This window comes from Falco biarmicus, chromosome 2 (genome assembly GCF_023638135.1).
Source record: "Falco biarmicus isolate bFalBia1 chromosome 2, bFalBia1.pri, whole genome shotgun sequence".
NCBI lineage: Eukaryota > Metazoa > Chordata > Aves > Falconiformes > Falconidae > Falco > Falco biarmicus.
The window spans coordinates 28,546,756-28,561,326 of NC_079289.1; the positions used below are offsets into that span (position 1 = coordinate 28,546,756).

General features: G+C 41.6%; 1 protein-coding gene across 1 annotated transcript in view; it reads left to right on the forward strand.

Annotated features, from left to right (window-relative positions):
- The window catches only part of LOC130145138 (complement C4-like), a 46,510-nt gene extending 32,030 nt beyond the window's left edge, over nucleotides 1–14,480 (forward strand). Inside the window, exons 29-41 of the mRNA XM_056329698.1 lie at nucleotides 517–683; nucleotides 1,129–1,287; nucleotides 1,895–1,954; nucleotides 2,419–2,512; nucleotides 3,281–3,449; nucleotides 5,121–5,208; nucleotides 5,839–5,913; nucleotides 6,951–7,059; nucleotides 8,102–8,191; nucleotides 8,547–8,639; nucleotides 9,392–9,475; nucleotides 12,849–12,981; nucleotides 14,141–14,480. Coding sequence (XP_056185673.1) covers nucleotides 517–683; nucleotides 1,129–1,287; nucleotides 1,895–1,954; nucleotides 2,419–2,512; nucleotides 3,281–3,449; nucleotides 5,121–5,208; nucleotides 5,839–5,913; nucleotides 6,951–7,059; nucleotides 8,102–8,191; nucleotides 8,547–8,639; nucleotides 9,392–9,475; nucleotides 12,849–12,981; nucleotides 14,141–14,279 — 1,460 coding nt within the window. The 3' untranslated portion in view covers nucleotides 14,280–14,480. The remainder of the gene's footprint in view (nucleotides 1–516; nucleotides 684–1,128; nucleotides 1,288–1,894; nucleotides 1,955–2,418; nucleotides 2,513–3,280; nucleotides 3,450–5,120; nucleotides 5,209–5,838; nucleotides 5,914–6,950; nucleotides 7,060–8,101; nucleotides 8,192–8,546; nucleotides 8,640–9,391; nucleotides 9,476–12,848; nucleotides 12,982–14,140) is intronic.
- Nucleotides 14,481–14,571: the final 91 nt, after the last annotated feature.

Genomic DNA, 14,571 nt, shown 5'->3' on the forward strand with positions numbered 1-14,571 from the left:
GCCCCCTGCCAGTTCCAAGTGCTTTGTTCCAGCTCCACATCAATCACATCTTTCCCCCAACCCAGTGTGTGGCCATGGTCAATGCTAAGTCAGCTGGTTGTGTGGCTGCACTGCCACATTATTAATTTCTCCCGATTTGTTTGATAAATAAGTTATAGGTTAATAGCCATAGTTTAAGCATAGAGAATATGCTTCTCCTTAATCATGGCTGAACTTATAGGCATAATTAATACTTTTCTCTCTTGGGGACCACCAGGCACAATGATACCACTCCATCAGATGGACATGGCTGTGCAATGGGATCATTAGACTACGATGGTTGTATAAGTCAAAATTGAAAATTGTGGTTTTCATTTTCCATTATCTCTGCTTCCCAACTGATTTGTTGCTCTCATGACAACATCTGTGTCTTGTGGTTCCTCAGCACTATGACATGAAATATCTACTGTGTAGAACAATAGTCTTTTTTGGAAAATGTCTTTACCAAGGGGATTCAAGACTGAGTTATTCTTGCAGCAAAGCAGCAGCGCTCCTGGGGAAATGGCAACAATGCAGTCTCAGTGGAAACCACTGCTTATGCATTGCTTCAAACTTTGCTCCTGGAAGACATAGAGTACGCAAGGCCAATTGCTACATGGCTGACAGAAAAAAGGAACTACGGTGGAGGATACTGCTCTACACAGGTGCCTGACCAACAGTCTGGGTAGAGCTTCAGGGGGAGGGAAGAAAATGGAAACCCCATAAAAGCTTACTACTTCAGATTTGAAAGCATCAGAACAGTTAATGTTGAACTTCTGCGATGTAAGAAGCACTAAAGATTTTGGCTCATTAATGAAAAATGTGCCCAAATAAAATGGTTATAAGCCAGCAAGGATTGTTTGTGTTTATGAAAACTTATTATAATCGAAGGTCAGAGCTGCAGTGGTTTTAGGATTTTAATGCTAAAAGAAGCTGGGAAATTAATGGAATAGTCCATACAGTTAGGAATAGGCAGATACAGGAGAACTACAAAGCAGCAAAAAAAGATAAAACTGAAGAATAGCTCCAGGTGACCGATCATGTCATCTTACATATTGTTGAAATATCCTGTCATAATTGTTAGGTTTTTTGTATTTCTTTCTCACCTAGGACACAGTGGTGGCCTTGGAAGCTCTGTCAGCCTATAGCATACAGACATTGAACACTGCTTCCACAAACCTGACTGTACAACTGGGAACACCTGGAAGACAAAAAGACTTCAGTATTACTCTGACTGGTACTGATGACGCGGTTCAGAAGCAGCTAGAGGTACACAACCATCCATTGTTTCAGGCTTTGTTTCTTCAAACAGGACAAACATTGCATCATCCGGCCAAGGTTTTCTCATGTTAACCAAACATGACGTAGCTGGTTTATAGTATTTTTCTAATAATTTAATCTCTAAAACAAAATAATCTTTTTAAAGAAAAAAAAAAAAAACCACAACAGATGCTTAGCAGTACACTTTAGAGGTGCTTTTGTGCCTCTTCAGGGACTTTGGTGACAGGAGTCTCCCCCAGTAGTGAATAACAGCCAGGACCCCGAATCTTGCTAAGGAATTAGAAAGAAGGGAAATATTTCCCAGTGTGTTTGGGACCTGTGAAAATGTCAAGTCCAAACTGCAGAGGAGAGAGTGAAGTTGGGAAAATATGTATCCTGGGCCCCAGAATGGCAGAGTAAGATGCACCAGCCCAGCACATTAAAAGTCTTCTGAGACCTGAGGTTTTGTAACTCCTCCCGTAGCTAAAGGTTTTCCCTACCCCAGTTCGGAGAGGTAAAGGCACAGAATACTGTCAAGATCACAGGAAAACAATAAATCAAATGCTGAGCAAAGACTAAATCTCTTTTTCTTTCCCTCCCCCTCCTTGGTTTCCAGTTTGAACTTGGAAGAAAACTTGAAGTGTCTGTACACGGCAGAGGAAATGGGACAATGAGTGTAAGCTATAAATCAGAAAATCAGAGTCCAACTGGACTTTTTTTAATCCTTTTTTGAAAACAGTGAGAAATCATTTACCATGCCTTCATCCTTTGTGTTCCTACCCCCAGATTTCTGAAATTTGAGGCCTACAGACTGCCCTGGTGGGTAGTCAATTTTTCCTGGGTTTAACTTTAAGTCCATGAAATGTCAGTGCTGATAGAAGCAGCTGGAGTTTGTAAGACTGCTTTGTGGTTGGGAATGGAGAGTTACCTCTAAGGTCCCTCACCATTTATGATTTGCACATGGGACTTCTCCTGCTTGTACCCATGACCCCTATGCAACTGGAGTTTGTGCCTCTGGGAGACCGGTGTTGCTCTCCACACACTCATGTGCCATCAGCATTTGCTGAATTCCTGTATGTATAAATCCCTTGTCATTTAAATGATGGTTTCAGTAGTTTGCCGTTTGTGTGCTCATCTTAGATATTGAAAGTGTACCAGTCTTCTGAGCTGAAGAACAACATGTGCAATGATTTGACTTTGACGGTGGAAATGGAAGGGAGCATTAAGTATGCCGGTGAGTGAGAAGGGAAGTGGCTGGGTCTCAAAGGTGGCAGGTTTGGCCAGCTGCTAATGATACTTAATGGCTTTCCAGCCTTGGAAAGCGGGAATAGATGAATGAAACAAGGCAAGAGAGAGGCCTTTGAACTCTGCCCAGCTATTGTTTCATTCAGCTCATTAATATTTTTGAATAGTTTAATGACTATTCAAGTGACTGTAGGTACAGCGGGTACCTAACAGATACACAGGTACCATTAGTAACTCTGTTACTGGAGAGCAAGGTAAACTCCCTTCACGGTGTTCCTGGCTGCCATAAGGGGAAAGCCCAGCTCAATTACCTGGCTAATAAGGGACCTACTATGTGTCCTTAAAAATTCTTTGGGACAGATCTGCCACAGGTTTTTCATGCGAGCGAGACTGTGTTTTCCATCCCCCAAAGTGTGCATTCATCACCCTCTCTGCTGATGTCTGTTTGAATACCCAACTTTTGGAAGCAGGGATTGTCCTTTACATATTTATGCACAGCCTAAACCCCATTCTTAGCTAGATCTGTTGGTTGTTCTTACTATAATTAACTCTAAAATGTTAACTCTGAATGAATTAGAAATACTGCAGTGGTGTACCACAAACTTTCATAAAATCCATAGATGGCATGACTACCCACTGGTACTTACCAACATACAAAAAAAAGATAAATTCCCAAATTTACAAATGAGGGTAAAATGCCAAATTACCAAGTCCTCAGTCAAATCTGTGCATGGCTGATCATGTCTGTCATCTCCAGAAGCTGCATACTCTGACGAAATCGATGATTATGAGGAGATAATTGCTGCAGAAAAAAGCACATTTGAGCCACTGTCTGAAATAGAGTGGTTTGATATCCACAGCAGAAGGAAAAGGGATGTGGTCTCTCCCAATAAAGCAGAATTGCTGCAGTACAAAGTCTGTGTCAGGTAAGTCTGCAAGATCAGCTCTTCACTAGAAAATGCATTCTTTTTTGTTTGTAATTCTTCTCGGCCACCTTCCTTATATCCACAAGGTTGGCACACAGCCTGGTGATCTTCTCTGAGTATGCATACACTGTAAGCCTGCGAGCTCTGTACCATGGCAAGAGAAAAGGTTTCCACAGAATGTATTAGGTTTAGGTGGTTCGCACAGACCTCATACAGCTATTGCACATTCTGCCCCATCAAACTCTGGGCAGACTCTGAAGCACCTGGATGGCTAATGCTTTGAAAGGAGTCTTTCATTAAAGAAAGTAAATACAATTGGAACACAGTAACAACACATTTAGAGTTTCATTGCTTACTGGAGATACGCTATTACTTTCTTCATAGTCATGTTCTGGCCTCATAAAAAAGAAAAAAGTCTACTACTCTTGTGGGGAAGAGAGGAGGCAGAAGGGACATCTTGTTGTGATGATCAAGAAGCAGGCAAGGGTAGAGCTAGTGAGAAAGAAATCCTCCCATGCAGAATAATGCTGAAACTGCTTGTGCTCTCTTTCACAATCTGGCAAGGGTTGCAGATGCACAAAGTGGTGGCTGCCCAGAGTTCTCCTTCTAGAAAGGTGCTGGGTGGCAGAGGCAGGTCATGCTCCCCAACAGAATTTAGCCTTCCCACTGACTTCTGACAAAGCCTCCGAGGCAGTGGTCTTTATCCCCACTCCCAGGCAGCAGCATGAACAATAGCAGGGGAGGGCTGGAGCTACCCTAACTCCCAGATTTCACTCCCCCTAGTCAAACATGTATTCTGTGAATTGTGTGCTGGCTGAAGCACCATTTTCCCCACTAATTGCTCTGTAACATTTATCAACTATCATATCCACTGTTCTGCAGAATATTGCTGAGCGTTAGGGTGAAGTTTAAACAATAATGTGAGAAGCTCGCTTTCTTGTAGTTAAGACACAGGAGAAAAACTGAAGGTACTGCCTACATCATCATACTTCTTTCCCGCACCATGGTACCTCCCTTATGGGTAAAGGAGGGTGTCAAATTAAAAATTTCTGAAGTATCACTAAGTGTATGCAGAATATCTTATGGCAAGCCACCCTATGTGAGTGCAGAACAACTTCATTTTCCAGCAATGACACAACTACCTGATTTTTGAGAAGGTAGAAGCAGAAAAGACTGGAAGTCCAAAATATATGGCTAATAATGGATAGTTAGAGCAATGAGGACTTTTGTCTTGGACAGCAAAGGTGATGTAAACTTGACTTTCTCCATGAAGAATTTAGATGATAAACTCATTTCCTGTCTCCACTCTCCAGGTAATACAGAACAGACGCTTTGTCAGTGCTGTTTACCTTCCCTATCTTCAACAGTTTTTTTATGGTGGAATGAACTGCCCTTTGAAGGTGATTGCTTCTGCCTATAAAGCAAGCCTAGATGACAAGCTCAGGCAAGACAGCTGGGGTTTGGATCACCATTTGACTAGTTTAGATTACTAATTTTGCCTCATGATTCTTAATGAGGTTAGCAGCCAATTTTGAAATTAAAATCCACTTTGTTAAGTTAAATGGAGCGGAATGTTTTGTTTCACCATTAGCAAGCCTGAAGAGCCAAACTTTTCAAAGCAAGCTGGCAGTTCAGTGCAGATGTTCACTGCTGACGGTCTCCCCTATAAAGGTCCACAGGTTCCAATGCACCAAAGATGTCCCTGGTTGATCTCACTCTGCTGAGTGGCTTGGAGCCTGACACAAAGGAACTCGATCAGGTTAGAAACCCACTTTTCTGTGTAATCTTTTATAGCCTTTTCTATTGAAAATTTGTCTTTTGAAATCTTTCCAAAGTCTACAGAATAAAAAAGAGAAAACATATTTTGGATAAATATATTTTCATTATTCTTGTTCTGATAAAATATTTGCTGACTATATACAAGAAATGGAAAGCTTGTGGTGAACAGAGCTTAGCCTTCTTAGTCTCTTGTAATAGAAATCAGGGCAAGGCTCAGCACGGCACTTAAATCCGTGCCTGCCCTTAATACATGTTGCTATCCCCACTGGCACTGTTGTCTTGCAACATGCCGGGACAGTGTCCCCTGTGCTTGCAGGGGGGAAGGCAAGCACATCTTTCAGAGGTAGTTGCTGGCAGGGCACCATGACAAGGAGATGGGTCGCACCTCTCTGCAAAGGTGGCTACAGAGTTTTGGGTTCTGGAACCTGCTTAGCTGGGGGAGGTTTGCCCAGGTTGATGCTCTCAGGGACTGTCTGCTTTAGGCAAGAAGAAAGAGGCCAGAACAAAGCAAACAGCTGAACAAAGTAAATGAGAATATAGAGGGTGGTAACAAAGGTGTTCCTGTTCGGCTAGGGTTTTATTCTGATGTTTTTTGTTTGCTTTCCTGCAGTTGGTGATGTCTTCAGACCAGTACATTGAGCACTATGAGTACAAGAAAGGAAGGGTTTTGCTCTATTTTGGTGAGGTAAGTGAACCCAATCATTTTTCCAGTCTCTGTCATTTCAGACAGCATATATAGACTTCCTTTTAAACCTAGTCATAGTTTTTCCACACTCAGTTGCCTTCCTGTGATTTATGTCATATGTTGTTGAACACCTCAGATGAAAGAGGGCAGAGGGGAAGAAGGGAAACATGCACCTTCATCCTCGACCTTTCTGAGTTCCAGGAGATGTATTCCATGTTTGGGCTTTGGCTCCCCCCTAAAAAGAGAAATCCTCTCTAGCCAGAAGATGTTTTTCATCCAAGATTAACAAAATGTTAACTGCTGGTCCTGTAAATTCCACATGGACACCTTGTATGTGAAGTTCAGTATTTCTGAACCAAGATCCATATAGGGACAAACAAATGTAAACATTGAAACCCCTAGTTTCTTTGTGCATTTCCCCATATTTTGTATAATGACTGCACCCTACACCCACCCGAGTTGCTTCACCTCCACAGGCAAAGCAGGAGTGTCCCTGTGGAAAGCACACATAGGGCAATGACTTTTTAAAATATAAGGCTATAGGCAAATGAAAAAATGTAAACGTTATTGCCGCTATGTGTGTCCTAGATAATCTGTATATGTAACATAGGTCAAAAACTGCCCCAGACTTTAGCATTTTACTAAGGAAAGTGTATACACTGGCAGCCACTGGTACAGCGTAGGCTGTGAGCATATATTACACCCTTTAATTATACCCGTGCAGGTGGCTTTAGGCAAAAGCTGAAAAGTAAACCCCAAAGTAGTGATGACATGAGTCTGGATCAGAAAGTCTCAGGCAGAAAAGACCTGCACACATCTCACAGAACTGCCTTTACCAGGCTTAGCTCGTCCACAACATCTCCCGATAAAATCATGGAAGGAAATGCCTTCTTCAAGTTGAGGCTACAGCTATCAGGATTAACTCACCTATGCCATCAGAAACAAGGATTCAATAGCTAGTACAGGCACAAATGAATAAGGAACTGACTGGGGAGAGTTAGTTTACTCAACATAACTATTGTTCCTTTTTCCTCCAGCTCACAAGCGGACCAGACCCGGATTGTATATCATTTGGGGCAAAGCAAATCAATCCCATGGGATTGGTTCAGCCAGGAAATGCCATCCTTTATGATTTTTACAACCCTGGTAAGGGCACAGGAAAATGATATGTAGCCGATTGAAAAATAGACACTCAAGAACAGCTCTAGTCTACAGAATGATGGTTTGGATGTAGTGTGTGAAATGACATTATTTTGTTGAGTGTTAAAATAACCTGCCTCTAATACTGTCTTCTACTACCATGGCTTAAGACCATCTAAATAGAGATCCTCTCAGGAAAGGTCTGTTACTGCAAATGGACTGAAAACAAAAACTTTAACACTTGTGGATTTTTAAATCAGGTTTTCCGAGTTCCTGTTTCTCATGGCGCTTTTAAGCATGTTCCACTCACATTGTCTTTTTGGTCAGGCTGTCTTTCTAGGCATCTAAGAGAGAAGACCTTAGAGGTTTGGGTTATGTACTGTGCTTGCTGGAGGAACCAGTCTCTCCTCCATTCAAAGGAAGTTAAATGAAAATCATCCCCATTTGCCAGAGTTATATAAGCAGTATTTGAAAATTAGGTCAAGTCTCTACTTTTCCTGAAGCTGAGAGATCCAAGACAGTTTAAACTAGGTTTGTTTAAACCACTAACTATTGGTGATCCTATCTCTCTCTTCTGAAACAGCACAGTTCTCACTTGCAGCTCTATGGTCTAAAGATGCTTTTAAGATGAATGCTTTTCAGAGGAAACACCAACAAAAAACCCTCACCCAAAAAACCAAAACCAAAACAAGGGGAGAGTACAACTTTAAAAGAAAATTTCCAGACAAAAAAACCCAAAACCCAAACTGAGCAAAACAAAGAAACAGGAAGGGGGGTGGGGGGTGGTGAGAACCAAAAAACAAAACAAAAAAACAACCAAACCCCAAATAAACCAAAAGCAACAACACAGGTTGTTGCCCAGCTGAAAGGCAAGGTGATGCCCATACTCTAAGTGCCTAGGCTATAGGTCTTTGTGGACTGCTGATGCGCCCCTTAGTGCTCTGATTTCCCTGGACCAGGCAAAAGTTAAGCTGCAAATGTTGTTTCCACTGCATAGGCTTTTCCACCTGAGTTTTCTGAGACAAGCCATTTTATTTCTTCTTCACAGACAGAAAGTGCAGCGTGTCCTACAGTGCTCCCATGCATAGCGCCATGCTTTCAAAGTTGTGCCACGCCAGTGTTTGCCAGTGTGCAGAAGGTAAGAAATGATTAAATAGACTGGTCTAAAAGAAGACAGTTACTTCTACAAACAATTAACATAAGAACTGTGAAGCCCAGGAAGGACCATTACAATTATCCTAATGCATAATACAGGACACAAAGCATCCTCTAGTATGTTCAGTACTGAACTGAAAAAAAATTTAAGATATCCAGGATTTATTTTATAGTTGAGTGCAATGTATATATACATGTGCATACATACATAAAAGACCTCCACCATACCCCTAAGAAAGTTGTTCTGCTGTTTTATTCTATTCTCTGTAAATATTTCCTAATTTCCTAAATATCCATTCATTCAGAGACAGATATATCATTTATTTTCCTCACTCTAGGTCCCTGCCCAAAACAAAGATCAACTTTCAGTAAAGCCGTAACACAAACCACACGCCTCAGTTTTGTCTGCTACTACCCTGTTTCAGATTATGGTAAGGCATGAAAGACAACTGTTGATTTTGTTTAAACATAGTTCTTTTTAACAAGGATACATTTGTAGATTTATACGGCCAGACCTCTCCTGAAATGGGTAGGGTTTCTCTATCTGGCCTGGAGGCTGAGATGAAACAAAGCCGTGTGCTATCGCAGTCATCAAAGGGAAAAATAAAGGCCTCAGAAAGATGCTGGGGGATGCTGGGGGAAGGAAGCGCAGACAACATAATGTCACATGCTTTAGACCAGGGGTGTGAGTGCCACCATCCCCACCATCCCTAATGTTACAGGACGGAGATAAAGATCAGGCTCTGCATGCTACGCCATCGCTCAGCAGCTCCTTCTGCAGAGCCAGGCAACAATTTTCCCCTTTGTTAATTTGCCTTCCTGGCCTCCTCTTTGAATGGGAAGTTGGAAGAGCTACTGAAGGAAAACTGATTCAGCAGCTTTGCTAGGTGAGATGCTAACAGAAGGACAGGGAAAAAAATGAAAACCTAATCATATAGGATCTTCTTTTAAGAAAAATACAAACAGGAATAAAAATCTAGAGGTCGTTGATCAATACCTGAGTTTCTAAAAGCATATCAGGAATACAGGATTACTACCCTGTTATCTTTCATACCCTCGTAATTTATGAATAGATGGTACACCAGCATCTGCATAAACATCTGGTAAAAGCATACCTATTTTTCAGGTTTGGGATGAAATCTTTTATTTCCATCTGACTTCACACAGTTGTTGTCTGTTGCAGTGTACGAGGTGGAGGTCCTCAATAGTACACAGAAGAATGTTTTTGATTACTATGAGGCTAAAATCCACAGAATCCTTAAAGCCAGTAAGTATCCAAATGTTTGGCTCCTTTCATGGACCTGTAGGAAAACTGGGTTGATTGAACGTTAGCCGGTATGAACATGCAGATGCCTTCTCTTGCTGTAGAAAGTAGGGTCAGAGATACTTCTATACTAGGCTTGCAAGAAGCCTGATTTCTTGCAAGGCTCATTTTGTGCAGCTACCTCACTGTTCAGTTCAGCTCAGGGGTAGTTGTTGGCTTTGGTTCACATTCAGAGCACAGGAGCATCAATCCTTTCAGACTAAACTAAACCAGAAGACTTATTCCAGCTGCATTTGGTCTATGGCTCTGAACTGGAGCTAGTCTAAGGTAAACCCTCCAAAAACATGCATAGAGTGAATATTAGATTTTCTGTATCGTATAGTTCACATAAAGTCTATAAAAGACTACTGTTATTGATCCACAATTTTTTTCTACTGTACACATATGCACTGACCTCTGTTTTGATACTAGATGAAGCTCTGAAGTGCTTGTTACTCTAGTAAATTATCAAGCACTTGCAATCCTTATGGAACAGGCTAAAAGTTGTCCACGATGACTTGTCTGAAGTCAGGTGAACACAGGAAAACCTCAAGAACTTCAGTTTAGTAATGGTGATAGAAAGGCTTCTTTGTTGCTATTTCTTTAGGTGCAGTGTAAAGATTTGCACTGCTCTCAGACCTTTTTCAGGCCTGCCATCCCAGCTGTCCCCAGGTGAACTTTATCAGCAGCATCAGTGAAAACTGACACTCTTCAAAGTAATTTCTGGAGAGGATGTCAGGTGAGTTCTCAGTCTTCAGCCGCTGTGGTATCATGCGGTTGACAGTTTTGAGTTTGGCAGCCAGAGATTGCCTTTAAAAAGCAACTTCAAAGATTTTGAAATCTTCCCTGTCTGAAACAGAAGAATTAACTCCCTCAGACTTTGCCCAGGGGACTGGCAATGTCACACAGTACTTTATGGCACACAACTTGTGATCTGTGCCCAATGTTCAGTTCCTGTTGGAAAATCATGTCCACACTTCGTGAGTCCAGAGACAGCATCTGTCACACCCAGGGCTTTCTGTATGCAGGGTTAATGATACCTAGTGATTACAGTACCATGCTACCTAGTGATTACAGTACCATGATTGAAAGTTTCATTAATCCCCCCAGAAAACCTACAGGATTTAGATCTAGGCCCCTGTGCATTTGTACTCACAACTAGAAAAATTTTGTTTCTTGGCAGCTGAGAGAAACATCCTTTCAACATAAAGTTGAAAGGAAGAGATGACTTCTCCCACTGCTACCTCCTTCTTTTTGATCCCTTTAAAATCCCCTTTGGTTTGTGCTATATGATGGTAGGCTTTCAGCAGGCTTGGGAAAGGCTGGGAAGAGGCATGAAGCCATGATGATGAAGAAAAAGCAAGACAGTGCATCCATATCAGCTCATGACTGAACTAAAGTTATCTTTTGTACTTTTTGTGGGTGTTTTGAGTGAAGTTGGTCTCTGTTGCTGTCACCAAGGGTAGGTGAGAATTAGCAGGATAAATTCTCGTTCTCTGGACCCATGGCATCATTTCAGTATCAATCCTTCAGAAGACAGATGGAAACACTTATTTGTGCTTGGAAGTCAGCAAAAGAGAATATCGCAGATGTTCACTCCTCAGATTACTTTGATTATTAATAGAATTAGTGCATGTGTTTTGTATGGCTAACATATATGCTGTCTTACGATTCCTTTAGGGGAATAGTATGGCCTGTGAAAACCAGCACAGAATCCTTCCCCTCCTCCCCCCCCCCCCCAGTTTTTTTTTTTATTTCCTGTTATATATTCTAAAATCTGAAGTAATTGTTTCCCTTAAATTCTGCTTGGACGCTTTGGAACATTATTTTTTTTTTTAATTGGAGCTTTAGAATTGGAAATTACATAATAACCTCTTAAGGTAATAACTCAAATGCTCATGATCCTCACAGTCTGAACTGTATTAGGCCATTTGTGAAGCATATGAACCAAGAAACACCATGGTAATTTAAGCACAACAAACCCGAGCCATAACATCATCGTTTTGTCAAGTAGTTCTGACTCTTCTTTACATTCCTTGAACAAAATGAAAATGCAGTACACCATATAGCATAGGAACAATAGAAAAGTCTTGGGTTATATGAGAAAACCTTCAGTATTGTATTATTCTTTGGAAAAATGCACATGTAAAACAGCATACAATACTGAAGACTGACTTTTCCCTGGTCTGTAAGTACCGTATGTAAAATTAAAGCAAGTTTTAAGGAATAGCATAAGGTTCTTAGTGCTAGGTTTCACAGATTAGCACTCTACATCAAATTCTCTTGAATTTTATTACTGTTAAAATATTCTACTTCAGGTTTTTATTCTACTCCTAGGGTTTAATTTTAAAAACTAGACTTTCCACACTTGTAATATAATACTTTAGAGAGCAGAAGCTGCACAAACTTCTAACTGTGGAAGCTGTAGGAAGACTGTGGTATCTTACTTGTAATTTAGGCTGGTTTAACGTTGAATTTGTCACCACAGTTGTGCATGACAATTCACATTATAGTTAGAGAGTAAGCAATTAGAACATTGCTGTTATTTGATTATTTTTTTTTCCAAATGGACTTTGAAAACCATTGTTCTAGCCAAACAACACAGTATCCTCATGATACGTGGCTAGTCTGATGAATAAGCATCTCTCCAGCTCTCATGTCATTGCAGTACCTGAGTAGCTTTCTCTTCTGCCTTGGATATCCAGTTCTGTAATGGAAGTGCAGCTCTTGAATGGAAAATCTTCTGGGCCAGAATCCAGACCAGAATCTTGCTAAGTTATTTTAATGTGGAGATCACCAAGTGCATGTCCTACATATCAGCTTCAGAGGAATAGCATAAAGGCTGTATCGGTGAAGTTCAGGTCAGGTGTGCTAAGGAGAGTGAGTTTTTAATACTACCTGTTGCATTGTTGAGCCTCCAGATGCTTGAATTTAGTTTGCTAGCTCTTAAGACCACTATGAGCTTGAGCAATCTGAAATATATGATAGCATGTTTTCTTTTTCCTTCGGTTTTTCCTCCAATCTTTGAGATTTAAACAAACTCCATAAGGCCTGACTGAAAGTTCTCTATAGCAAAACAGCTCCTTTAATAACTACTGAGGAGGCCAAGACAACCAGCTGAGACAGAAATGGCTTACTCTTTGTCAGGTAATGTTAAGGTAAAGATATCCTACCGTAGCATGGTCATTTATTCCCATGTCAAGCCAGAACCCCCAAGTGAAGTATTACCTTGCCTTAGCAGTGGCATAAACGATCACAAAGGGCTGATGTGTCCTGTGGGCTACGGTTATATTCTTTATTAGAAAAATTTGTGGGTTTTTTTCTTCTCCTGTCACAGCTACTGATGAAAGCATCCAAATAGGTTCCCACCGACAGTTCCTAACACGCTCCACGTGCAAGTTAAACATGGTCACTGGCAAACGGTACCTCCTCATGGGGAAAGATGGGGAAACTGTTGATTCCAACAACAAGTAAGTGCAATGGTTCCTGAGCAGCAGTGGCTGCTATCATGGAGCGTGAACCTCCAGAAAGCAAAGGGAGGAACAGATTTCTTAGGGATTGATTCTGCTGGCTTTTCTAACGTGCAAAGAGTACCACTCTTTGGTGGCAAAAGAGTAGCTGTGGGGAACATCTGAGCCACCCAAATCTATTGGCTCATGCATCTGTGCAGAGCCTGGTTCCCACACTTTTCAGAATCAAAATCTGGCCCTGACTCCACTGGGTTAAAAATGCACAGCTAGAAAAAGAGAAAGGCAAATGCTACACAATTCCATCTACTGCAGATGCCTTACACAACTCCTGTGTTTGCAAAAGAAATCGGTGGGACCATGGCTAAGAGCAGCTCTCAAGTTTTCTGTTATATCATGCATGCAAATAGCATATTCTTCTCATTTCTCACTGGCACACTAATGAAAAAACGGGAATTTATCTGAAGAGGAATTTAGTCTGACACCATCAAATATTCAGTGAGGAAGGCATCTTATATGATTCATTTCCCTGCACCGAACTGGAGAAAGTTAGTGCCTCTGAGAGCTTCTAGGAGGGAGACGTTTTCAATCAAATTGTGAGCGCCACTTCCTAAAACCTTGAAAAGTTCCCTCTCCCCATCTCTACATGACACCAAAGTGAGTGCTTAAGCCAGGGACCTGCTTCAACAAAGACATGCTAAAGACTGAAGGCTCCCAGCAGAGGTGTAACCTCTGAAGTCCTCTCCAGTCCAGTCATAAAATGCCAGAAGCTACACAGCTTCTGATCACAGAAAATTAGGAAACATTCTGGAGTAGTCTGCTGAAGCTAAACTCCCCTTCGCTGTGTCCCATTGGCATGCACTGGGGCATTTTGTACCACTCCAGAAAACTCTAAACTTAGTCCATGCTTACCTGGTGTCACTCAAAATACACGTACAGCCAGATTTGTCCCAGATTAGCACTGATACTTCCCAAACTTTATCGAGTTATAAGCTCAGTTAACCTACTGATGAAACTAGGTTTCAGGCAAGCTTCTTGGCTAGTATAACTCTGCCTGATCTCAGAGGTGCCTCGGTGGAGGGATGTCACGGGGATTACCTTTCCCATTGCTCCATGTCAGCAGTAACAACTCACCTCCTTTGCCTGTCCCACTTGCACCCAGGATGCAGTACTTCCTTGATGCACAAGCCTGGGTAGAGAAAATTCCGAGTGCCAGCGAGTGCCGCACCACTCTGCGCCGGGAAGCCTGTGCTCACCTGCAGGACTTCATGAACATGCCTGATGGCCTCTGCCTCTTCTGAACGATCGCTCTGATCCCACAGCGTAGCTGTATGACTGTGACTCAGCTTCTTCCCGAATTTTTTCTTGCAAAACCTGTGCATCAGAATGGCACCTGAAACATTGCAGAGTTGCTTCTGTTGCTATCTGTTTCACTGATTGGAGTATCTTCTTGTAGATGTATGTGTGGGGGTAATACAATAAAAATGGCAGTTACTCTACTAGTTATTGCGTTTATTGTCCCTGTCACTGGTGAAGCGACAGCAGGAATTTCTGTTTCCCTGATCCATTATACAACAGTGCAATTATCCTGCA